The sequence below is a fragment of the Neoarius graeffei genome, chromosome 14 (assembly GCF_027579695.1).
Source record: "Neoarius graeffei isolate fNeoGra1 chromosome 14, fNeoGra1.pri, whole genome shotgun sequence".
Taxonomy (NCBI): Eukaryota; Metazoa; Chordata; class Actinopteri; order Siluriformes; family Ariidae; genus Neoarius; species Neoarius graeffei.
This window is the reverse complement of record NC_083582.1, coordinates 63600766-63627864: the sequence shown is the minus strand read 5'-3', so window position 1 is coordinate 63627864 and position 27099 is coordinate 63600766. Positions and strand designations below refer to the sequence as shown.

At 44.2% G+C, this 27099-nt stretch overlaps 1 protein-coding gene across 1 annotated transcript; it reads left to right on the top strand.

Moving 5' to 3' along the window:
* Positions 1-3877: 3877 nt before the first annotated feature.
* On the top strand, positions 3878-26726 carry LOC132898538 (uncharacterized). The gene is made up of 2 exons (XM_060940216.1): positions 3878-4102; positions 17733-26726. The coding sequence occupies exon 2, from the start codon at positions 19580-19582 to the stop codon at positions 25640-25642; it is 6063 nt and encodes a 2020-aa protein (XP_060796199.1). The 5' UTR covers positions 3878-4102; positions 17733-19579; the 3' UTR covers positions 25643-26726.
* Positions 26727-27099: the final 373 nt, after the last annotated feature.

Here is a 27099-nt window from a genome sequence, read left to right as displayed (position 1 = left end):
AAATGTATCATTTAAAGAGAAAAATTAGGTGATTTTAAATTTCATGACAACAACACATCTCAAAAAAGTTGGGACAAGGCCATGTTTACCACTGTGAGACATCCCCTTTTCTCTTTACAACAGTCTGTAAACGTCTGGGGACTGAGGAGACAAGTTGCTCAAGTTTAGGGATAGGAATGTTAACCCATTCTTGTCTAAGGCCAAGTTTACATTAGACCGTATCTGTCTCGTTTTCTTCGCGGATGCACTGTCCGTTTACATTAAACTGCCTGGAAACGCCGGGAAACGGGAATCCGCCAGCGTCCACGTATTCAATCCAGATCGTGTCAGCTCCGGTGCTGTGTAAACATTGAGATACGCGGATACGATGTGCTGAGCTCTAGCTGGCGTCGTCATTGGACATCGTCACTGTGACATCCACCTTCCTGATTCGCTGGCGTTGGTCATGTGACGCGACTGCTGAAAAACGGCGCGGACTTCTGCCTTGTATCACCTTTCATTAAAGAGTATAAAAGTATGAAAATACTGCAAATACTGATGCAAATACTGCCCATTGTGTAGTTATGATTGTCTTTAGGCTTGCCATCCTTCCACTTGCAAGTGGTAAGTGACGCGCATGCCCGACATGCACTGAGATCACACACACAGCGGCTCAGTCCCGAATCGTGGCTCATGCACTTCACTCGCGCGCTCTGTGAGCTGCGCAAGGCCAGAGTGCGCACCCTCCAGAGGGCACTCGCTGTTCAGGGCGGAGTGATTTGGAGCGCAGGATGCCCGCGGAGCCGAGCGTATCCGTGTATTGGTGTTGCTGTGTGCACGCAAATCGTGTATTGGTGTTGCTGTGTGCATGTTAATCGTTTTAAAAACGTTAATCTGATGATCCGCTGATACGGTCTAATGTAAACATGGGCTAATGTAGGATTCTAGTTGCTCAACTGTCTTAGGTCTTTTTTGTCGTATCTTCCGTTTTATGATGCGCCAAATGTTTTCTATGGGTGAAAGATCTAGACTGCAGGCTGGCCACTTCAGTACCCGGACCCTTCTTCTACGCAGCCATGATGCTGTAATTGATGCAGTATGTGGTTTGGCATTGTCATGTTGGAAAATGCAAGGTCTTCCCTGAAAGAGACATCGTCTGGATGGGAGCATATGTTGCTCTAGAACCTGGATATACCTTTCAGCATTGATGGTGTCTTTCCAGATGTGTAAGCTGCCCATGCCACACGCACTAATGCAACCCCATACCATCAAAGATGCAGGCTTCTGAACTGAGCACTGATAACAACTTGGGTCATCCTTCTCCTCTTTAGTCCGAATGACACGGCGTCCCTGATTTCCATAAAGAACTTCAAATTTTGATTCGTCTGACCACAGAACAGTTTTCCACTTTGCCACAGTCCATTTTAAATGAGCCTTGGCCCAGAGAAGACGTCTGCGCTTCTGGATCATGTTTAGATACGGCTTCTTCTTTGAACTATAGAGTTTTAGCTGGCAACGGCGGATGGCATGGTGAATTGTGTTCACAGATAATGTTCTCTGGAAATATTCCTGAGCCCATTTTGTGATTTCCAATACAGAAGCATGCCTGTATGTGATGCAGTGCCGTCTAAGGGGCCCGAAGATCACGGGCACCCAGTATGGTTTTCCGGCCTTGACCCTTATGCACAGAGGTTATTTTCCAGATTCTCTGAATCTTTTGATGATATTATGCACTGTAGATGATGATATTTTCAAACTCTTTGCAATTTTACACTGTCGAACTCCTTTCTGATATTGCTCCACTATTTGTCGGCACAGAATTAGGGGGATTGGTGATCCTCTTCCCATCTTTACTTCTGAGAGCCGCTGCCACTCCAAGATGCTCTTTCTATACCCAGTCATGTTAATGACCTATTGCCAATTGACCTAATGAGTTGCAATTTGGTCCTCCAGCTGTTCCTTTTTTGTACCTTTAACTTTTCCAGCCTCTTATTGCCCCTGTCCCAACTTTTTTGAGATGTGTTGCTGTCATGAAATTTCAAATGAGCCAATATTTGGCATGAAATTTCAAAATGTCTCACTTTCGACATTTGATATGTTGTCTATGTTCTATTATGAATACAATATCAGTTTTTGAGATTTGTAAATTATTGTATTCCATTTTTATTTACAATTTGTACTTTGTCCCAACTTTTTTGGAATCGGGGTTGTACATGTACATGCATGCATTTTCACTGATAAAATGTAAAAGGCTAATTAAATAATCGGATGAACTGAGACAATCACATTCTGAAGCCAATTAAATAATCTTATACCAGTAATTTAAACACACAATACAAGTTACATGTATTAATCAAAATGCAGGTAAACAATGAGTGGTGTTGTTTTTATTGTTTTGTATCCAAATGAGAGTCGCATCTTACCCATTTGCATTCTCTCTTCTTGAAGGCCGATCTTGTGGCCAATTGTTTTGAAACAATCTGACTTTCAGTTGTTTGTTCAGTTCTCCGTTCATTTGCTTCTTCCACGTAAGGGTGAGATATTGCTGCTGAGGCAAGCATATCCAGCAGAGAAATCAGACAGCTGATCCACTCATTCTCCATTTTCTCCATACTGTGTACTCCGCCATTACTGCTCAGCTCAGGCAATTACTAAAACACAGGACAGGACAGGACATCACCGGTTTTAGCAACAACTGCGGGGAGGCCACTGCCTGAGTGATAATATGTCACGTCATGTCACGTTCCGTCCCGGGTTTTAGCAACAACCCTCGGCTCGCACTCCGGGAGAACTGGTGCCACTGAACTTACTTTCCTTTTCTTGTAGTTTTCTTTCATTGTTGGTACTGCACCCTCTTTCAATATGGGCTTATAGCCAACACTCCTTAACAGATCAGAGGTCTTGTCCAAGTCTTCAGTAAAATGTGCAGAGCAGAGGAGAGACCACGTTGTAGGCGCCCAATGTGCCCATGAACTTCTCGCAAAACGCGTCCAAATCTTTGCAGTTTGAACATTCTTGGGCCATGAATGCAACATAAATCCACCTTCTGTCGTGTTGCTGCACCGGCCAGCAACACATCTACATGACATGGCAATAAATTAGCTCAAAATGGAGGATCGCAGTTGCAGTCAGCTCTGTGTTTTAGTAGAGCGGAAATGGCGATGAGACCGATAGCCTTCCCGCTGTGACGTCACAGATGTCAAGGTCATTTACTCAGCCCACTACCTATATGAATTACTTTAATCATAAAAATTACTATATTAGATTTATTGTTAACACTTAAAACTATTCCTATGCCATTCTTGAGGTCTCAAGGCATTTATAAACAAAAAGTGAGGTCATGGTTCTGCGTATCTGCTTTAAGTCTGTGCTTGAGTCTTATAGAATGTGTGATAAATAAAGACTTCGTCTTCTAAGAGGTGCATGGAAAATGAAAAGTGAAAGGTGGAGAAATAGCATTGTTGTTTACTGTATTTAATGTATCTTACTTGTCATTTAATTACTTGTGGGGTTTGTTTGTTTGTTTGTTTGTGGGTGGGCTTTACTTTTGCCACCACTCATAACCAGACAGTGTCCTGAGACAGATGGACTTATCTATCATTAGGTGGCTCTTAGATTAAAGAAGCATACCAAAAGCATACCATGCTGTGTTTTATGTGATTTCAAATATACTACTGGGTTATTTCGAATTTACTATTCCACACGCTGTAGGGTGTAGCCTACTGATGAGGGCAGCTGCTAATGTCTGTGATAATAATTAGAGAAATATGATCTCTCTCTCTCTCTCTCTCTCTCTCTCTCTCTCTCTCCCTTTTTTCCTGTCTCAGGTGAGGCTACAATTCTGTGCTGTGCTGGCAGGCAGTGTGCTGTATTTGGCAAGCTTGGATGGCCGGCCAGCTCCCAGCGCTCAGATAACACATGGCTCCGGAACGTTCCACAGCCGGGCGCCTGCTTTGTTGGGGTTATAATGATTGTGGGGCTGATGGGCCAAAAACACAGAAGCCCCAGTGAGAGAAGGCCACAGTGAGATGGAGCCTGTGTAGAGGTGCCCTCTCACCTTACCCAAGCCGGAGTGTCCCTGCTCTCATACACTGATCTGATGGCTGAGCACAACCATGGAGAGGTATGTAGCAACAAAGCAGCCATGGGCAAGTAAAATGAAATGGTTCATGAAGATGTAGAGATTGTCTGGGTCTTTTTTACATTTAATCAACACTATCTTCAGTGGCTTGTTTGCCTGGTATTTTGTGCCAGCTTCTGGGAAGAAATCTCCATTGTTCACATTTCTCAAACATGCTCTTAATGATCTTTATGAAAGAGTAATTAACAGCCTGCCATGTTGTTTAGTATGGTAACAACAGAAGTTTTATTTTTTAATGACCAGTGAGCGCCCCCTTGTGGATGTGAACCCAGACTTTCACATAGTCTATAAAAATAAGCTACTCACTGTGGGTGAATAATTCATATATTAAGTGGTATTTTTTTAATTAATCTTACCTCTCATTCCAAAAATAAATGATCCTCCCAAATGGGATGGCGTTTTATTTGAAGAGAAAAGAATGCTTTCACTGTAGAACTCCTTAAATATTTGGAAAACCTACTTTGCCCTAGACTTGGCTTAAGCTTTCCTCCTCTCATTTCTTGTTTAAATATTTATCTGTCATCCAGCAGTGTGCAAGTGTGAGCAGCTCTGCAAATTAATTTCAACACACTCCTAAAGCCTGACTGTCAATCCCTTGAAAGTAATGGCTCAATATGCACCTCTCTGCCTTTTCCTCTTATGACTAATGATGGGAGTAGCTATAGCACATGACTAGGACTCATGCTCTGACTAACCACTTCAAAACCATACTCAGCTCCAAGGCTGTCAAGAAACTGGGAAACAGATATACTGTAGTATGGATTGAATGATCCAGATGATGAGGAAACAGTCAAGGCTGGAGTTGAGTCGTGCACTCAGAAAGGGTCTGTATACACTGCCACCCAGGGTTCAGCTGGAGATTAAATCAGGTTGGACACAGCTCGCAAAAGATTCTGCAAAAACAAACTTTAGTGGGCCCGTGTTTGCTCAGGCTTGTGCAGCTCCCTCTCTACCTCACCCCCCTGACCTGTTTCCTACAATTCAAATGCACTTATTCGGCTGCTTCTATTTCTAAAAGCAGTTGCGTATTTTTATGAGGAGGTTCATTAGAAAAGGATTATTTACATTCTATGGTAGGGTGTGTGTGTGTGTGTGTGTGTGATTGATCAGAAGCAGGTTTCACTTGTTAAGAAACCACATTAAGTTGAACGTGTGTGTGTGTGTGTGTGTGTGTGTGTGTGTGTGTGTGTGCAGTCTAGTCACTTTTATGAAGGCTTGAACACAGTTATATGTACTCTTTCAAATGTTCTGTATTGGGTGTTGATAGATGTGAAAAAATCATGTGTTTTTCTCAGCGATAGCTGATCTGTCTGGGCTGCTGCCAAACTACGCAGCATAAATAAAGACGTCCTTCAGATCACACTATCGGTACAGGCCCAGAAAGCAAGTGAAGAAGGAGTTCATTCCTGTCTAAATTTGGGGTCAGGCCAAACCATGCAAAATAAATATAACTCTTGACCAGTCCATCTCCATAACATAAGAAACTCTAACAGAGCTTAAATAAGTCTATCCCAAGAACAGAGTTTATAACATCGGAACTTAATTAAAATGTTTGGAAACGGAATACAATACGCCAAGATTTTCAACATCCCCTAAGTGTAACAGCTTACTTTTTATCCAAACTTTGAGTATCCCTACAAGGCATTTAATCACTGCAGTGTAAAATGAATATCATGAGAAGTAATGGTTATTATAACTTGTGCATGCTGAACTGAGTTCTATCACATGACAACAAAGTGGGCCACAAATGTAGCCTGTCTTTACTTGGGCATTAAAATGAACAATTCATGTTTTCATTACCCTTACAATGCAGGGATTTGGATAAATAAAGAATAAAACTTGTTGGTGCATGCTGTTAGAGGAAAATAATCAACAATAGGGTGGCATGATGCAATCTGATGTGAAAAGATGTAAAAGAGTTATTGTTACAACCACAAAGCTGATTATTTTCCAATAACAGCATGTCCTGAAGTGTTTATCATATACTACAGCAATTTTCCTACATTGAGGGGCTTTTTTTTGTTTATTAAAGAATGACAAATCAGACTTTTTATCCACTTATATAGAAACAATCTAGTTCATGTTATTACTTCCATTATAACAGCCATAAACATTCCTTCACCAGCCTCTTGTTTTAAAAATTAATACAGACAAAAAAAGCAGCTTGGCAAGTTACCAAGAAACTGCAAAGCCCTCCATCCTGATGACCTTCCATGCCAGAAAACTTGAAGTTCCAGCTTTATTTCTGACTGTTACACTTTTTTGGAGCCACTTTCCAAAAATCCTAAATACAGTGGTGCTTGAAAGTTTGTGAACCCTTTAGAATTTTCTATATTTCTGCATAAATATGACCTAAAACATCATCAGATTTTCACACAAGTCCTAAAAGTAGATAAAGAGAACCCAGTTAAACAAATGAGACAAAAATATTATACTTGGTCATTTATTTATTGAGGAAAATGATCCAATATTACATATCTGTGAGTGGCAAAATGTGAACCTTTGCTTTCAGTATCTGGTGTGACCCCCTTGTGCAGCAATAACTGCAACTAAACATTTCCGGTAACTGTTGATCAGTCCTGCACACCGGCTTGGAGGAATTTTAGCCCGTTCCTCCGTACAGAACAGCTTCAGCGCTGGGATGTTGGTGGGTTTCCTCACATGAACTGCTCGTTTCAGGTCCTTCCACAACATTTCGATTGGATTAAGGTCAGGACGTTGACCTGGCCATTCCAAAACATTAACTTTATTCTTCTTTAACCATTCTTTGGTAGAATGACTTGTGTGCTTACGGTCGTTGTCTTGCTGCATGACCCACCTTCTCTTGAGATTCAGTTCATGGACATATGTCCTGACATTTTCCTTTAGAATTCGCTGGTATAATTCAGAATTAATTGCTCCATCAATGATGGCAAGCCGTCCTGGCCCAGATGCAGCAAAACAGGCCCAAACCATGACACTACCACCACCATGTTTCACAGATGGGATAAGGTTCTTATGCTGGAATGCAGTGTTTTCCTTTCTCCAAACATAACGCTTCTCATTTAAACCAAAAAGTTCTATTTTGGTCTCATCCAAACAGTTTTCCAATAGCCTTCTGGCTTGTCCATGTGATCTTTAGCAAACTGCAGATGAGCAGCAATGTTCTTTTAGGAGAGCAGTGGCTTTCTCCTTGCAACCCTGCCATGCACACCATTGTTATTTAGTGTTCTCCTGATGGTGGACTCATGAACATTAACATTAACCAATGTGAGAGAGGTCTTCAGTTGCTTAGAAGTTACCCTGGGGTCCTTTGTGACCTCACTGACTATTACACCCCTTGCTCTTGGAGTGATCTTTGTTGGACGGCCACTCCTGGGGAGGGTAACAATGGACTTGAATTTCCTCCATTTGTACACAATCTGTCTGACTGTGGATTGGTGGAGTCCAAACTCTTTAGAGATGGTTTTCTAACCTTTTCCAGCCTGATGAGCATCAACAACACTTTTTCTGAGGTCCTCAGAAATCTCCTTTGTTCGTGCCGTGACTTATGCTGTGTTCACACCGGTACAATACAATAGTGGTATAACTGTATCGATAAAAAGTATACCGGTACAGTTTAGTGCATCTGTCCACACTAGCGAGAAATGTTTGCGGTTTTCTTTCACGGTAGTTGAAATGCGCATGCGCGAAATGTTTCCGTGGTTACCGAGTAACTTCCTTCCGAGAATATGGCGGATGAAACAACGTGTGTGTGCTTTTTGTTGTCAATGTACAGTCTGTATTTCTGGTGGTCATTTATTCAGTCGAATCGTATAAAATGCGCGAGGCAGTTGAGAAAGAAACAAAGAAAACGAATCTCCGTTCTTCACTATTTTATTCAGCGAAGACATCGATTGAGGTGTGTGACTTTGCGCATGCGCATTATATTTGTATCGATACAGAACCGCTTCATCTGTCCACACTACAGCGAAGCGCTACAGTACCAATACTGTACCGGTACAAAACCCATACATTTTTGGGTTTCATACCGATACAGTTATTGAGGTATTTCACTCACGTGACCAAGTCATGTGATGCTGCCATTTTGGACGGCACGGCTCGAATCAGTTTGAATGCGAGGAAGGCGACAAACGAAAAACATAAAAGAAAAAAGAGCGAGATACAGAAAACACCTTCACTATCCAGCGACGTAGGGCATTTACAGGGCGAGCAGAGGGAGAGGTATTTGCAAAAATTGAGGTTAGCAGGCTTAGAGAACGACGTTTACCTGCTTCCACCAGGATTGTTCACTGACGTACGGAAGTACACGAAGCCCTCGTCTTTACCTGACTTCGGCCCACATGATCTGTATACCTATGTCGTTAAAAACCCATCGCCATACACAGGTATTGATCTGAAAGCGTATAAGAGTTTGGATGCCTACAAATATTTTGTGTCAGGCTGGGTAACATGCCTACATCAGCGGGTCGTCCCTGGAGCCGGTGGTCGCCATCTGATTACAGCTAAGGTTTGTTCACATTTTCATTTACTTTCGGTCCTCAGGATAAACAAAATGTTATTAAATGTCATTGAAATAACTTCTTAGTCTGTTGAGACATGGCCCATTATAAATTTGCTGTTACCAGGCAATGACCAAGAACTGTATTATTAGGGTTGGTGTAGTTGTAGCAGTGTATTAGCAACTAGCTGTTAGCACTAGCTAATGTCAACAACATCGTAGCTAGTATGTTACTGTAGCAATATTTACGTTCAGTCATTTGGATGACTGTTAAAACCTTTCAGTCTCAAGTTTTTCCTTTACTGGATTTACTAGTTTACTGAGCTAGCGCGCTCGGCCAAGCCGGGAGCCATCGCGCGCTCGGCGGCCGAGCCGGGAACCATCGCGCGCTCGGCGGCCGAGCCGGGAGCCATCGCGCGCTAGCTCAGTAAACTAGTAAATCCAGTAAAGGAAAAACTTGAGACTGAAAGGTTTTAACAGTCATCCAAATGACTGAACGTAAATATTGCTACAGTAACATACCAGCTACTGTTGTTGACATTAGCTAGCTTGCCGTCCAAAATGGTGGACACCGGGGCGTCACGTGACCCTGTGACGTCAGGTGAAATACCTCAATACCGCTACAGTACCGGTATAGTTGCTAGTGTGGACAGGTGTTGCGGTACGAAAGTAGTATCGTAGCGGTACAAAATCCCTAGTGTGTACAGGGTATTAGACTTAGACTTAGAAAACTTTAATGTCCCCTTCCATGATACACTTCCACAAACGTATGTTGTGAAGATCAGACTTTGATAGATCCCTGTTCTTTAAATAAAACAGGGTGCCCACTCACACCTGATTGTCATCCCATTGATTGAAAACACCTGACTCTAATTTCACCTTCAAATTAACTGCTAATCCTAGAGGTTCACATACTTTTGCCACTCACAGATATGTAATATTGGATCATTTTCCTCAATAAATAAATGACCAAGTATAATATTTTTGTCTCATTTGTTTAACTGGGTTCTCTTTATCTACTTTTAGGACTTGTGTGAAAATCTAATGATGTTTTAGGTCATATTTAGGCAGAAATATAGAAAATTCTAAAGGGTTCACAAACTTTCAAGCACCACTGTAGGCATCTCCTCAGAGTAAACTACTGCTACAGCTAAGTTGTTATAGAAATTTAATCGTCTGACTAGTCAGCTGTCAGCAGCACCATGGTATAAAACATCATTCACAAATAAACTATTTGATTCATGTCATCTACTGCACAAAGTTTTGTCAATTGTCTCCCAGAGTTATTAACTTTGGCTGGGTCACTGTCAGACCCCACTGAATCTGATCAGGCAACTGAATGCTTAGAGTCAACTTTCCGCTATACTTTAGATAATGTAGCTCCACTTACACTACCGTTCAAAAGTTTGGGGTCACCCAGACAATTTTGTGTTTTCCATGAAAAGTCACACTTTTATTTACCACCATAAGTTGTAAAATGAATAGAAAATATAGTCAAGACATTTTTCTGGCCATTTTGAGCATTTAATCGACCCCACAAATGTGATGCTCTAGAAACTCAGGCCCTGTCCACACGGCAACGGATTCAGGTGAATCCGATACAATTGTTTATTGTTTTGGCCTGGTGTCCACACGGCACCGGCGTTTTGGGTGCCCAAAACGCAATCTTTTGAGAACGGGTTCCAGAGTGGAAAGATCTGGCAACGTTGCTGTTGCGAAGTCGTCTGGATGAGTAGAACGGATTTGTTTACGATGACGTCACAACCACATGACTGTGAGTGCTTCACGCCGGGTAGAAGTGTCACGAACTCGATGCGAGTTGTCAATAAATCCTATAACTTGGTTCATGAAACGCACTTACAAAATCTTTTCACTGTGAATATTTATTGTGTAATGGTGCAAAGTGAGAGAGAGAGAGAGAGAGAGAGAGAGAGAGAGAGAGAGAGAATAGCCCTTAGGGCAGAGTCAATCCCGCCAGCAAAAATAGGGGAAAAAAGGAGCGATCTCACCTCTTCAGATGTTGGTTTAAGTCCTACAATACATTCCTCAAAAAGGGCGTAGAAGAACAAATTAATCCATCAACGTGTAGCATTCAATTTATTCCGGACCATTAAAGATGCCGCCTTCCGCGTAGAATCATACGTCATCCTCGCCGCCATATTGGATGGGTCAAAGCGGAGAATAAAGATGCCTCATTCATGTGCTGCATTTAACTGTACCAACAGGTTTACCATCCAAACGAGATCACATGGGATTACCTTTCACAGGTGAGACTGGAAAAATACTTTTCATTGTATTTGGTCATTATAATGTAATTTTACGAACAGATTTTTCTGACTTTGTGGCTAATATGAAGTCTCGCGCATAATAGTTTATGCGCATGTGTCCTTACTTCTTCTATTGTTCTGGTGTCTCCAAAGGGACCGTCTTACAGCGCCCCTAGAGGTGTGGCATGTGTATTGCACCGTTTTCAGCAAGCGTTGCGTTGCCATATGGACCTGATATTTTACTGATCATTGCCCATTTGGACGCGATATTTTTTTAAATAACATCTCGTTACTGTTGTCGTGTGGATGTAGCCTCAATCTGCTTAAAGGAAGGTCAGTTTTATAGCTTCTCTAAAGAGCTAAACTGTTTTCAGCTGTGCTAACATGATTGTACAAGGGTTTTCTAATCATCCATTAGCCTTCTGAGGCAATGAGCAAACACATTGTACCATTAGAACACTGGAGTGATAGTTGCTGGAAATGGGCCTCTATACAGCTATGTAGATATTGCACCAAAAACCAGACATTTGCAGCTGGAATAGTCATTTACCACATTAGCAATGTATAGAGTGTATTTCTGATTAGTTTAAAGTGATCTTCATTGAAAAGAACAGTGCTTTTCTTTCAAAAATAAGGAAATTTCAAAGTGACCCCAAACTTTTGAACGGTAGTGTAAAAGAAAAAAAACTAGCACCCTCATATAATTATTACACATGCACCTTAAAACAGACCACTCGAAAATTAGAATGTAAATGGCATCAAACACAATTGGTACTATTGAGTTTAGCACGGAACGAGAGCCTCTTGAAGTATAGAAAAGCTCTTAGGCTACGTTTACATTACGTCGAATCAGCGGATCATCAGATTAATGTTCTTAAAATGATTCGCGTTTACACTAAAACCGTTAGCCGTGCACATAGCGACGCCAATACGCAGATACGCTCGGCTCCGCAGGCATCCTGCGCTCCAAATCACTCCGCCCTGAACAGCGAGTGCCCTCTGAAGGGTGCGCACTCCGGCCCTGCGCAGCTCACACAGCGCGCAAGTGAAGTGCAGAAGCCACGATTCGGGACTGAGCCGCTGTGTGTGTGATCCCAGCGCATATCACTTACTACTTGCAAGTGGAAGGATGGCAAGCCTAAAGACAATCATAACTACACAATGGGCAGTATTTGCATCAGTATTTGCAGTATTTTCATACTTTTATACTCTTTAATGAAAGGTGATACAAGGCGGAAGTCCGCGCCGGTTTTCAGCAGTCGCGTCACATGACCAACGCCAGCGAATCAGGAAGGTGGATGTCACAGTGACGTTGTCCAATGAGACGCCAGCTAGAGCTCAGCACAGCGTATTCGCGTATTCTCAATGTTTACACAGCACCGGAGCTGATACGATCTAGATTGAATACGTGGACGCTGGCGGATTCCCGTTTCCTGGCTTTTCCAGGGGGTTTAATGTAAACGGACAGTGCCTCCGCGAAGAAAACGAGATAGATACGGTCTAATGTAAACGTAGCCTTAGTGCTGCTAGATCAACACATCTCTCCACCCTAATCCCCCATCCATTTTGGCATATCACTACAGTGACGTGGCCACTCTGACGGCTTCAGCCATCAAAGTGTCTCAGGAACATTACAGTAGTGGTTTCCCATTGCCTTCTATTGGAACAAACATTCACACTCCCATTCACACCTATGGACAATTTAGAGCCACCAATTAGCCTAATCTGCATGTCTTTGGACTGCTCCACCCTCATAGAGGATAACAAAAATAATCCTTGATTCTTATTTCATACTGTAGCCAAATTAACTCGAGATAAGACCACCACACAGTGTGGAAAATAAGGAATTTTAAGTGGACTGTCACAGGACAGACAAATCTGAAATGTTGTCTGTCTGTCCGAATTTCAGCCTGTCCGAATGATTGGCCAAATGCCCAGAACAATGTGGCCGGGGGTCCGGGGCCCGGAAGCTGAAGGGCTTTAGATGCCTGGAGATGGCTTCTCAGCTATTTCCAGGCACATTTTTGTGATCTTCAAAGGCCAAATTACACTCGACATTAGAAGAAGAAGAAGAAGAAGATGTCAGAAGATTCAAGAAAAACATGCTTAAAGTTATACCCAAAAAAACAGTCGTGCACACAGATCAGTTCCATGTCTAGAAAAAAGTATGGGGGACGGCAAGGATGTTCCAGTTGGTTGTAATTTACTCACACTCATATATAGGTACTATAATAACACCCATGAAACATTATGTCAACAATGACTATTTTTTTATACTATGTTTATAATAAGTCGATAAGAAATTTAGTATTTAACAATACAACTATTCTTACATAATGGAGTTAAAAATTTTGAGTACGATATTCCAAGTAACTTTGTAACAAAATTACTTTTAAAATGACTCAGAACTAGACATGGTAATATCATTTGGTATTCAGGCTAAAATCTGCTGGACTAGAACTTAGAAAATAGAAGAAAATAAAACTCTATAAATCTACATCTTACAAAGCATATGACTATGTCATTCTTATTAACCCCGCCGACAGTAGTCGGAGGGGTTATTATTTTCACCTGCGTCAGTCTGTGTGTGTGTGTGTATCTGTCTGTCTGTCTGTCTGTCTGCAAGATATCTCAAGAACCAATGGATCGATTTGGACCAAATTTTGTACATGTGTTGCCAATCACCCAGGAAGGAAACCATTAAATTTTGGAGGTCAAAGGTCATGGCAGAACTTCGAAATTTTCGCCCAATGTATTTTAATAGGGAAAAGGCGGGGTTTGCACTCGTTAGAGTGTCCCTGTCTAGTTATGAATAAAAAATGCACATAATAATAACAACATAACTATTGATTGGCAGTTTGGCATTTAATACTGTACTGCAAAGTTTCATGTAAACTGAATTCTTAATCAACTGGATTAATCAGATACTGTCAACCCAAAAACACTAGTTCAGCTGCATCGTGCAATAAAAACAACAGTGAATACTGAATGTATTATTATTGTCTTATTTATACCCTGTCCACACTAGGGATTTTGTACCGATACGATACTACTTTCGTACCGCAACACCTGTCCACACTAGCAACTATACCGGCACTGTAGCGGTATAACTGTATCGGTACGAAACCCACAAATGTATGGGTTTCGTACCGGTACAGTATCGGTACTGTAGCGCTTCGCTGTAGTGTGGACAGATGAAGCGGTTCTGTATCGATACAAATATAATGCGCATGCGCAAAGTCACACACCTCAATCGATGTCTTCGCTGAATAAAATAGTGAAGAACGGAGATTCGTTTTCTTTGTTTCTTTCTCAACTGCCTCGCGCGTTTTATATGATTCGACTGAATAAATGACCACCAGAAATACAGACTGTACACTGACAACAAAAAGCACACACACGTTGTTTCATCCGCCATATTCTCGGAAGGAAGTTACTCGATAACCACGGAAACATTTCGCGCATGCGCATTTCAACTACCGTGAAAGAAAACCGCAAACATTTCTCGCTAGTGTGGACAGATGCACTAAACTGTACCGGTATACTTTGTGTCGATACAGTTATACCACTATCATACCGGTATATATGTGAACACAGCATTAGTGTGCCACTCATGGAGAGGGAGGTGCCTGCAAATTTTGACAGGGCGCGGACCTTCGGTGGCCAAGTTATGAATTTTTAAATCCCCACATGCGAGCGGCTGGAGCAAGGGCTCGGGCTAAAGCTTTCTGCGATCCATGCTCGCTCCTGACGTTGGATCAGGCTGAACCTGGCTTGTTTGAAAGGGCTTGTGGAGAGGGATGTACCTGTAAAATTTGGTGGGGGCTAGGACCATTGGTGGCCAAGTTATGAAATTTTAAAATTGCGTCCGCGGGGGCCCCTGTTTCACAGGCCGTGTTATAACATAATGTATTCGCCCAGTGTAACATTTGGAAGAAAATTAGAAGTAGATTAGACCCATCCTTACCATTTTTCATGGGCCATCCAGTTTGATGCTTTTGAAATACAGACGGACACATTTGAATTATTTTTTAATTGGCCATCCGGTGCAATGATTTTGAAATACAGACAGCCAGATGTGAAAATTATCGGTCATTGTCCGCCGGTCCGGGCTTATTTCCCACATTGACCACAGAAACCTGCATACCTTCAATATGTAGTAGCAACAACTTCATGAATTTCTTCAATGGCAAAATTAAAAATATCAGGCAAAAAATTTAAACTATTAAAAAGGCAGACAATTTAATAAGATACCAGCATAACTGCATCAGATCAGCAATTAGAATGTTTTACTCCCCTTAGAGAAATCAAACTAATTTCACTAATTTCCTCATCAAAATCTTCAACTTGTGTATTAGATCCCTTACCTACATGACTTTTCAAACAGATGATACCAGAAGCAATCGAACCTCATCTCATCTCATTATCTCTAGCCGCTTTATCCTGTTCTACAGGGTCGCAGGCAAGCTGGAGCCTATCCCAGCTGACTACGGGCGAAAGGTGGGGTACACCCTGGACAAGTCGCCAGGTCATCACAGGGCTGACACATAGACACAGACAATCATTCACACTCACATTCACACCTACAGTCAATTTAGAGTCACCAGTTAACCTAACCTGCATGTCTTTGGACTGTGGGGGAAACCGGAGCACCCGGAGGAAACCCACGCAGACACGGGGAGAACATGCAAACTCCGCACAGAAAGGCCCTCGCCGGCCCCGGGGCTCGAACCCGGATCTTCTTGCTGTGAGGCGACAGTGCTAACCACTACACCACCCTGCTGCCCAATTGAACCTCTTCTAAAAAATAATTAGCTCTTCCCTTAGGACTGGCTATGTACCTAAATCTTTTAAACCAGCAGTAATCAGACCCTTGATTAAAAAACCTGACCTTTATCCCTATCAGCCATCCAACAATAGGCCAGTATCAACCTTCCCTTTCATCTCTAAGAGCCTAGAAAAAAGCTGTGGCAGAGCAGTTATGCTCACATCTACATAGGAAGAGCATCTATGACATGTTTTAATCAGGATATATACCTCATCATAGCACAAAGACAGCACTGGTTAAAGTAGTAAATGACCTACTACTAGCCTCTGATCAGGGATGCCTCCTTGCTCATGTTGTTTGACCTTAGTGCAGCCTTTGACACCACTTATCATACCATTCACTTTGATAGACTAGAAAATGTTGTTGGAGTTAAGGGAACAGCCCTCTCCTAGCTCAGATCATTCTTAGGCTACATCCACACGACAACGGCAACGAGATGTTATTTAAAAAAATATCGCGTCCAAATGGGCAACGATCAGTAAAATATCAGGTCCATATGGCAACGCAACGCTTGCTGAAAACGGTGCAATACACATGCCACACCTCTAGGGGCACTGTAAGACGGTCCCTTCGGAGACACCAGAACAATAGAAGAAGTAAGGACGCATGCGCATAAACTATTATGCACGAGACTTCATATTAGCCACAAAGTCAGGAAAATCTGTTCGTAAAATTACGTTATAATGACCAAATACAATGAAAAGTATTTTTCCAGTCTCACCTGTGAAAGGTAATCCCATGTGATCTCGTTTGGACGGTAAACCTGTTGGTACAGTTAAACGCAGCACATGAATGAGGCATCTTTATTCTCCGCTTTGACCTATCCAATATGGCGGCGAGGATGACGTATGATTCTACGCGGAAGGCGGCGTCTTTAATGGTCCGGAATAAATTGAATGCTTCACGTTGATGGATTAATTTGTTGTTCTACGCCGTTTTTGAGGACTGTATTGTAGGACTTAAACCAACATCTGAAGAGGTGAGATCGCTCCTTTTTTTCCCTATTTTTGCTGGCGGGATTGACTCTGCCCTAAGGGCTATTTTCTCTCTCTCTCTCTCTCTCTCACTTTGCACCATTACACAATAAATATTCACAGTGAAAATATTTTGTAAGCGCGTTTCATGAACCAAGTTATAGGATTTGTTGACAACTCGCATCGAGTTCGTTACACTTCTACCCGGCGTGAAGCACTGACAGTCATGTGGTTGTGACGTCATCGTAAACAAATCCGTTCTACTCATCCAGACGACTTCGCAACGGCAACGTTGCCAGATCTTTCCACTCTGGAACCCGTTCTCAAAAGATTGCGTTTTGGGGCACCCAAAATGCCGGTGCCATGTGGACGCCAGGCCTAAACGATAAACAATTGTATCGGATTCACCTGAATCCGTTGCCGTGTGGACAGGGCCTCAGTTTGTTGAGATAAATGGTGGCTTGTCTATGTATACTAAGGTAAAGTTTGGTCTTCCACAGTCCCACTGCTTTTTTTCTTTATATATGCTACCTCTGGGTAATATCATGCGTAAGCATGGTATTATTTTCCACTGTGATGCTGATAACACACATTTGTATTTTTCAGTAAAGCCAAATGACAGACACCAGCTTAATAAAATTGAGGAATGTTTAAAAGACATTCAACACTGGATGCTTATTAACTTCCTTCTACTTAATTCTGACAAGACAGAAGTACTGGTACTAGGACCACATGGAGCTAGACGTTTTCTGATTGCATAATGACTCTGGATGTCCTTTCTGTTTTTTTCATGTTCAGCAGTAAAAGACCTTGGTGTGATCATTGACTCCGGTCTTTCATTTGAAACTCATGTAGACATTATACAACCCCAATTCCAAAAAAGTTGGGACAAAGTACAAATTGTAAATAAAAACGGAATGCAATAATTTACAAATCTCAAAAACTGATTGTGGCGGGGGGGCGTGGTCAAGCGTCGGTCTGTGACCGGAGGGCGGAGTCAGGGAAGGTAAGTGGCAGAATCACTACACCTGAGGTGAATTAACCTGTTTGTGTGTCTTCCCAGGAGCCACGCGCTATTTCAGGAAGAGAGCGAGAGCAGAGCGGGCTCTCTCTCCCCAACCAGATGACTTATGTGTGTGTGTATGCGTGTGGCTGGGAGAGTGTGTTTGCGACTGAAAAGTGCAAATAAAAAGAGTTAGTGAGAACTCAGTACTGGCCTGCCGTGCTTCTGTGCTCCACCCACCTAAACACTTGCTACAGTGGTGCCGAAACCCGGGACGGAGCACAGGAGAAAACAGCCCCATGGAGTCCTCCCCCTTCAAGGACCTGGTCCATGCCCTCGCCACGGCCCAACAGAGCCAGCACCAGGCGCTGGTCCCGCTCCAGGAAGAACAGGAGCGGAGGTTCGAGGCCCTGGTGCTGGCGCAGCAGGAAGATCGCCGGGTGTTCCGGCACCTACTTGCGTCGGCGGGGTCCACCACCTCCACTGCCGCGGGCCCTTCCCACCTCACCCTGACGAAGATGGGCCTGCACGACAACCCCGAGGCCTTCCTCATTCTCTTTGAGCAGGCAGCAGAGGCGTGGGGTTGGCCGGTGGAACAGCGCGCGGCGCGCCTCCTCCCCCTCCTCACGGGCGAGGCGCAGCTGGCCACGCTACAGCTCCCCGCTGACAGCCGGCTGGTCTGCGCGGACCTCCGTAGGGCCGTCCTCCAGCGCGTGGGTCACACTCCGGAGCAGCAGCGGCAGCGCTTCCGCGCGCTGCGCCTGAAGGAGGTCAGCCGGCCGTTCGTGTTTGGCCAGCAACTCCGGGATGCCTGCCGCCGGTGGCTGAGGGCCGACAACCGCGACGCCGAGGAGATCATCGATCTGGTGGCGCTGGAGCAGTTCGTCGCTTGACTTCCAGAGGGAACCAGTTCATCCAGTTCGTCGCTGGATTAGGCCATTGAGCTGGCGGAGGACCATATGGCGGCCGTTCCAACGGCAGGACAGCGTGTCTCCCCTTCTCCCCTCCCCTCTCTTTCTCTCTCTCCTTCTGTTCCTCTCCCTCACCCCATTCCCCCACCGCGGAGGCGGGGGCCGGCTCCACCCCAGCCAGCTCCCCACACCCGCGGTGTCCTATCTTCTCCTACTTCCGTGTCTGTGTGTAACGGCCAAAGTAGAGTTCATATAGATGTGAATTACAATTTATGTTACATGGTATATATAATTTCATTTGAGTGTGTAATTTCATATAAGTAGTTTATGTCATGATTAAGATGATGAATAATATGTGACAAGGTTAAAAGAATTAGAATCAGAATTCATATGTTAAGAATTAGAACTGTCTCACGCTTCTTAAGAATTCATATGTGAAGAATTAGAACAAGAATTAGAACTGTCTCACACTTCTCAAGAATTAGAATTAGAAGTCATTCAGCTATATAAGAACGGTCTCGCGCTTCTCAGGGTAGATCTCGAGAAGCCGTGGAAGCGAACAGTTTTTCTTACCTGACACTCTGACTCACCGACTCTCTGTATCTTAGAACCTTTGTAATTGTTAAACGAGGATTAAAGTTCAACTTTCAAGACGTTTCAAGTGGATTTATTGCAAGGCACACGGACACGGAGAGTGGAAACAGTTACTTTGGGACAGAGACTTTGTCAGCGTAAGCTATAGCACTTTTCTCAAGGTCTCACTACGAACGAGCCTCTACATTAGTAAGAAAAACTCGCTTGACATCGGACTACAAAACGCTGGAGAGGTTCGCTGAAACTGGAAAGAAGATTCATCGAGGGATTTACCGAGGGACTTCTGAACTTTCGCGATCGCGCGCTACACTCGTGGCTGGTGATTGACAAGTGGACGTGGCTGCAACGTGACTGTCGCAAGTGGAATCGGAACGAAAAACCGGACCGACGTTCAAAGCAACCATGACGGATGAAGAAGAAAAGACGGTAAGCCTTCCGAGGGAAAAACGTCAGCGTAAACCAACACAACGGTCATTGGAAAATAGTCTGCAGACAAGAATTGACTCCAGAAGAGCAAAGCTAAAGAAACTGACTGAGAAAAAAAATGAATTGCGTGAGTTAATGTATGATGATGCAAACGTGGAAAATATAACAAAGGAATTGTTAACCGAGTATGAAGAGCTGATAGAAGAATTCAGTAAGATAAATGCTGATGTCAAAGACCTGTACAGTCAACTTGGATACATAGAGAATATGAATACAGATCAAAGTGATTGGTTTCAGCCAAGATATGATAAGCAATGCAATTTTGTGCAAGAGGTTAGATCATGGATACAGGATGCAACGCATCGCATAGAAGAGTCTGAAAGAGTGAACAATGAGGTAAATCCTGAAGATAGCATTTCAGTTACATCCAGAAAGAGTAAAAAGACCAAGTCTGTCTCTTCTGCTTCTGTAGCATCATCGGTTCGCTCTGAGCGCTTAAAAGTTGAAATGGAGAAAGCCGCTTTGTTAACCGAGACAGCTGTGTTGAAACAGAAAAGGGCTTTGGAAAAGCAGGAGCTACGGCTCAAAGCTGAAAAGGAAGAGCAGGAGCTACGGCTCAAAGCTGAAAAGGAAGAGCAGGAGCTACGGCTCAAAGCTGAAAAGGAAGAGTTGGAGTTACAAGCAAAGCTCGCTGCATCGAATGCAAGATTAGCTGTGTTAAGAAAATATGGAGGCTCAGATGTGTCAAGCGGCTCTAAAGGCAGTAGGGTGGATTCACTGAGGGCTACTCGGAGACAACATGTCAGCTGCAATAGGAGCAGTGGGGCTAGTAATGTATCTCAGCATAGCCATAGTAGTGGAATAGCTGCCGATGCAACGCCTGTTGTGCGACAAGAGCCTGTTACTTCAAAGGGCAATTCTGCAAACACAGACAACCTGGCTTCTGTCATGCAACGCCAAAATGAGATAACTGAGAGTCTAATAAAGCAACAAAAGCTATCTACATTGCCTTCGCCGAATATTCCAGTTTTTAAAGGAGATCCAATGGAATACCATCTATTCATGAGAGCTTTCGAGCATCGCATAGAAAGCAAGACTGAAAACAGCAAAGATCGGCTTTATTATTTGGAACAGCACACATGTGGTCAGCCTAATGACTTAGTGCGCAGCTGTCTTCATATGGATCCTGAACGGGGCTACCCTCAAGCCAAGAAATTATTAAAGGAGCGCTTTGGTGACAAATATAAGATCTCGATGGCATACCTGGACAAGGCTTTAAATTGGCCTACTATCAAGTCGGACGACGCTAAGGCACTTGAAGCATATGCTCTGTTTCTGATCAACTGTAATAATGCAATGTCGGATCTAGAGTACTTGGATGAGATGGAGAATGCTGCAAACATGCGCACAGTTATCTCCAAGCTCCCATACAGGCTGAGGGAGAAATTCAGGAGTGTCGCCATTGACATTCAGAAGAAAGATCGGCGAACAAAGTTCCAAGACGTGGTGTCATTTGTAACCAAACAGGCTGAAATGGCAGCACACCCTGTGTTTGGTGAAATCTCAGGTCAAACAAAGCGCCAACCTGAAAAACCAGCTGGCAAGAAAACCATCATAACGCTAGCCACTGAAGCTAAAGAGCAGAGGGTAGTGAAAGATGTTGCTGGTGCCGAGAACAAGAAAGCTAAAGAGAAGAAACCAAACATGAACATGGCTTTCGTGAAACCGTGCATCTTCTGTCAGGGAGAGCATACCATGGAACAGTGCAAGAAACTTCAAAAAAAGCTGCACAAAGAAAAATTGGAATTCCTTAAGAGTAAAGGACTCTGCTACAGCTGTCTTATAGGAGGACACATGAGCAGTGCCTGTGAAGAAAAGAAGAGCTGTGAGATGTGTTCAGCTAAACACCCTACACTGTTACACATAAAGCAGAAACCTAAAGACATAACAAAAGAAGACACTTCAAGGGAGGAACCAAAAAAGGAGTCTTTACAGGAAGAACAAACTGTGGTCAGTGGATTCGTGGATGCAGGGGAAACTTGCTCTCAGATGGGGGCTGGGGGTGTAGGAACCGTCCTCGCCATTGTTCCGGTGAGAGTGAAGGCAAAGAAAGGCAACAAGGTGCTGACCTGTTATGCGTTTCTGGATCCAGGGAGCAACGCCTCCTTTTGCACTAACAAGCTAGCCAACAGCCTTAACCTGCAAGGAAAAAATGTGAACATCCTACTTACTACTATGGGAGACCAAAAGACCGTCTCGTGCAAGGTGTTGCCAGACCTAGAAGTCAGCAGTCTGGAGGGGGATGACTTTGTCGGGCTCACTGGTGTGTTTACACAAAGGGCCATACCTGCTAGTCAGGAGAATATCCCAACCCAAGAGGACGTGGATAGGTGGCCACACTTACGAGGTGTACGAATTCCATTGATCAAGGCGGATATCGATCTTCTTATTGGGACTGATGTCGCAAAGGCTTTAGAGCCAAAAGAGGTAATCTGCAGCGTGAAAGATGGACCGTATGCAGTACGTACAGTCTTGGGATGGACAGTGAACGGGCCGCTGCGTGAGAACATCGGAAGCTGGTCAAAGGACGGATACCCACAGATCCAAATTAATCGGATATCGGTGGCTCGACTTGAAGAATTGTGGACCCAGCAATTCAAATATGATTTTCCCGAGAATGCTCAAGGAGAGCAGCTTGAGATGTCAAAGGAAGATCAACTGTTTATGGACAGAGTCACTACATCCACAAAACTGGTTGACGGTCACTACTCTATCGGATTGCCATTGAAGAACAAAGATGTGAAAATGCCTAACAATAGAGCAATGACAGAGCAACGAGCACTCAACATGAAAAAGAAGCTTCAGAGAAACCAGACGTTCCGAGAGGAATACGTCAGCTTCATGAACCAGGTCATAACCAAGGGATACGCCGTCAAGGTCCCAGACGAAGAGCTTAACAGGAGTGATGGAAAGGTGTGGTTTATTCCACATCATGCTGTCTACCACCCCAAGAAGCATAAACTTCGAGTGGTATTCGACTGCGGTGCTTCATATCAGGGAACCACACTTAACGAGCAACTACTGCAAGGGCCTGACATGACAAGCAGTCTGGTTGGAGTCTTAACACGATTTCGTCAGGAGCCAATCGCAGTTATGGCAGATGTGGAGGCCATGTTCCACCAGGTCAAGGTCCCATCTGAAGACGCAGACCTTCTCAGGTTTTTATGGTGGCCTGACGGGGATATCTCAAAGGAGCTGCAGGAGTACAGAATGGAGGTACACTTGTTCGGAGCCACCTCTTCACCCAGCTGTGCGAACTATGCGCTGAGAAGATGTGCCGAGGACAACAGGAGTACTTTTGATGCAGCAGCTGTGGAGACAGTGTTGAACAATTTTTACGTCGATGATTGTCTAAAATCAGTTAACTCAGAACAGGAAGCGATCAAGCTACTCCACGACTTGACGGCCATTTGTCAAACAGGAGGCTTTAGACTGACAAAATGGACGACCAACAGTCGAAACGTGCTGTTAACCATTCCGCTTGAGGACCGAGCAACAGAAGTCAAAGATCTTGATCTCGACCAGGACTCACTCGCCATCAAGAGAGCCTTGGGAGTACAATGGTGCATCCGGTCAGATCATTTCAAGTTTCAGGTGAACATCGAGCAGAAGCCTTTTACCAGGAGAGGAATCCTGTCTACAATGAGCTCTGTCTATGATCCACTAGGAATGTTGTCACCAGTCATACTACCTGCTAGAAACATCTTGCAAGAATTGTGTAGACTAAGAACAGCCTGGGATGACACTGTGCCAGAACACCTCGCACAACAATGGACCAAGTGGACTGAAGAACTCCAACAGCTCACTGACTTTCGAGTAACACGATGCTTTAAGCCACCTGGATTTGGCAAAACTGTGCAAGCTCAACTGCATCATTTTTGTGACGCATGTGAAATAGGCTATGGTACTGTCACGTACTTAGTCCAGAAGAATAGCAGCAACCAAGTACACTGTTCATTCGTCTTGGGGAAGGCGAGGGTCGCCCCTCTGAAACCAACTACCATCCCGCGGTTGGAGCTGACGGCGGCTGCCTTAGCTGTGAAGGTGGATGTCATGCTGAAGAAAGAGCTTCAGTTGCCGCTATCAGATTCCAAGTTTTGGACAGACAGTACTGCCGTACTCAAGTACATAGCCAATGAGAACATCAGATTTAAAACATTTGTGGCAAACAGGATCGCCACAATTCTGCAAGCATCAAAGGTGCATCAATGGAGCTATGTCAACACTCAGTTGAATCCTGCCGATTATGCCTCGAGGGGTCAAAGGGTGAACGCCTTCATGAGGAATGACGTCTGGATTGCTGGTCCCAGCTTCCTCAGTAAACCAGAAAGGGAGTGGCCAGACGAACCCAATCACCTAGAAGAGCTCACGGCTGAGGACCCTGAGGTGAAGAAAGGCGTGCTGGTTAACGCTACCACAGTAGAAAGCACTGATGCAATGCAGCAGCTAATCCAATACTACTCTTCATGGGTACGTCTCAAGAAGGCTGTGGCGTGGTTCACGCAACTCAAGCGAACCCTGGTGAACCTGTCTAGGAAGAGAAAAGAGTTGAAAGGATTGTACAGGGACGAACAACAGCTGAACAAAGAGATGTTGAGCTACAAAAAGGGTCTCAAACATACGTACTTGACTGTGGATGACCTGCAAAAAGCAGAGATCGCTATTATTAGCCATTGTCAAAACGATAACTTCCAAGAGGAAATATCTGCTCTTCGGAGAAAGGACTCCATTAAGAAGAGTAGTCGAATCTTCAGACTCAGTCCGCAACTGGAAGAGGGAATCCTTCGCGTTGGAGGGAGGCTCAGTCGAGCATCCATGCCAGCAGAAGCCAAGCATCCAATGATCATCCCTAAGAACCATCACGTGGCGGACTTGATTCTCCAGGATGCGCACGAGCGTTTAGGACACAGTGGACGTAATCATGTCTTGTCTCACACACACCAAAGGTACTGGATCATTGACGCTCCCTCATCAATCAGAAGAATGCTGTCTCGGTGTATTACCTGTCGAAAACAACATGGTGCATCAGGCACACAAATGATGGCAGACCTACCAAGAAACAGAGTTCTACCAAATGAACCACCCTTTACCAGAACTGGTGTGGATCTATTCGGGCCATTCAGCGTCAAGCGGGGAAGAGTGTCTGTAAAAAGATATGGGGTGATATTCACCTGCCTTGCATGTCGTGCGGTCCACATAGAAATGGCAACATCATTGGAAACCGACTCCTTTATTCAAGCTCTGCGGCGCTTCATTGCGAGAAGGGGTCAAGTGAAGGAAATGAGATCCGACAAAGGGACCAACTTCGTTGGAGCCGACCATGAGCTGAGAAAGGCAATAAAGGCATGGAATACTTCACAAATCGAGAACAGCTTGCTCCAACGTGACATCACTTGGTTATTCAATCCACCATCTGGATCCCACCACGGAGGGGTGTGGGAAAGAATCATCCGCTCCATCAGGAAGATCATGGATGCCACTTTGAGAGAACAAAGCTTGGACGAGGAAGGTCTTCAAACGTTCTTCTGTGAATGTGAAGCCATCTTGAATAGTAGGCCTATCACTACGCCTTCTAATGACATTAATGACTTGGAAGCCCTTACCCCACAGCACTTACTCTTGCTCAAGACTAACCCCAACCTACCACCGGGTGTCTTTGATAAGGATGATACTTACGCACGCAAGAGATGGAGGCAAGTCCAATACATGAGTGATCTGTTCTGGAAACGCTGGACCAAAGAATATCTGCCTCAACTCCAGAAAAGACAGAAATGGAACAGTCCAGCGCGCAACTTCATCCCGGGAGATATAGTCTTGATCGTCGATGAATCAGCCCCTAGAGGATCATGGCTAATGGGAAGAATCGTGAAGACTGTGGAGGACGAACATGGAGTCGTCCGCAAGGTTCGAGTCAAGACGAAGATGAATGAACTTGAGCGGCCGATCACCAAACTCTGCCTGCTTCAAGAAGCAGAATGAAAAGGACTGTTAAGTACATTCAATGTTGTAATTGTTTCTAGGATAGAAAGCAATTAGGGGCCGGGTATGTAACGGCCAAAGTAGAGTTCATATAGATGTGAATTACAATTTATGTTACATGGTATATATAATTTCATTTGAGTGTGTAATTTCATATAAGTAGTTTATGTCATGATTAAGATGATGAATAATATGTGACAAGGTTAAAAGAATTAGAATCAGAATTCATATGTTAAGAATTAGAACTGTCTCACGCTTCTTAAGAATTCATATGTGAAGAATTAGAACAAGAATTAGAACTGTCTCACACTTCTCAAGAATTAGAATTAGAAGTCATTCAGCTATATAAGAACGGTCTCGCGCTTCTCAGGGTAGATCTCGAGAAGCCGTGGAAGCGAACAGTTTTTCTTACCTGACACTCTGACACTCTGACTCACCGACTCTCTGTATCTTAGAACCTTTGTAATTGTTAAACGAGGATTAAAGTTCAACTTTCAAGACGTTTCAAGTGGATTTATTGCAAGGCACACGGACACGGAGAGTGGAAACAGTTACTTTGGGACAGAGACTTTGTCAGCGTAAGCTATAGCACTTTTCTCAAGGTCTCACTACGAACGAGCCTCTACACTGTGCCTTCCCACCCTCAGGTGAGTGATATCCGGAACACCGGTGCAGAGAGAGACCCCGGGCCGGTGTCCTGGCGCTGCGGGGAGCCGGGGCACCTCCAGCATCAGTGCTCGGCGATGGAGGCGGGTGCGGTGGTCCGGATCCCCGACGTGCCAGGAGCCGCCCTCGATCGGGCCGGAGCGTATCGCATACCGGTGAGTATCCAAGGGGATACGTATCAAGCTTTGGTGGATTCCGGCTGTAATCAGACCTCAATCCACCAAAGCCTGGTGCAAGACGAGGCATTGGGGGGAGCACAATTGGTGAAGGTGTTGTGTATGCACGGGGATGTTCACAGCTACCCTTTAGTGTCAGTTCACATTCTGTTTCGAGGGGAGAAATTTATAGTAATGGCAGCGGTTAATCCTCGCCTCACCCACTCTATAATTTTGGGGACTGATTGGCCGGGATTTCGGGATTTAATGACTCATTTAGTAAAGAGTGGGTCCTGCAGCAATTTAATAAGGGAAGGTCCTGGTGTGGCATTGGCGGGAGCAGCTGTCACAGAGCCGTCTACATCAGCTCCGCGTCAGAGTGAGGAGCCGCTGGCCCCTCCTCTCTCTCTCGGGGAATCCCTCGCAGATTTCCCGTTAGAGCAGTCGCGAGACGAAACTCTGCGGCATGCGTTTGACCAATTGAGAGTAATCGATGGTCAAATGCTCCAGCCAAGCGCCGCCCCGTCCTTCCCCTACTTTGCAATTATGAAGGATAGATTATACCAAGTGACTCAGGACACTCAGACTAAAGAGCGAGTCATGCAGCTTTTGATTCCAAAGAGCCACCAGGAATTG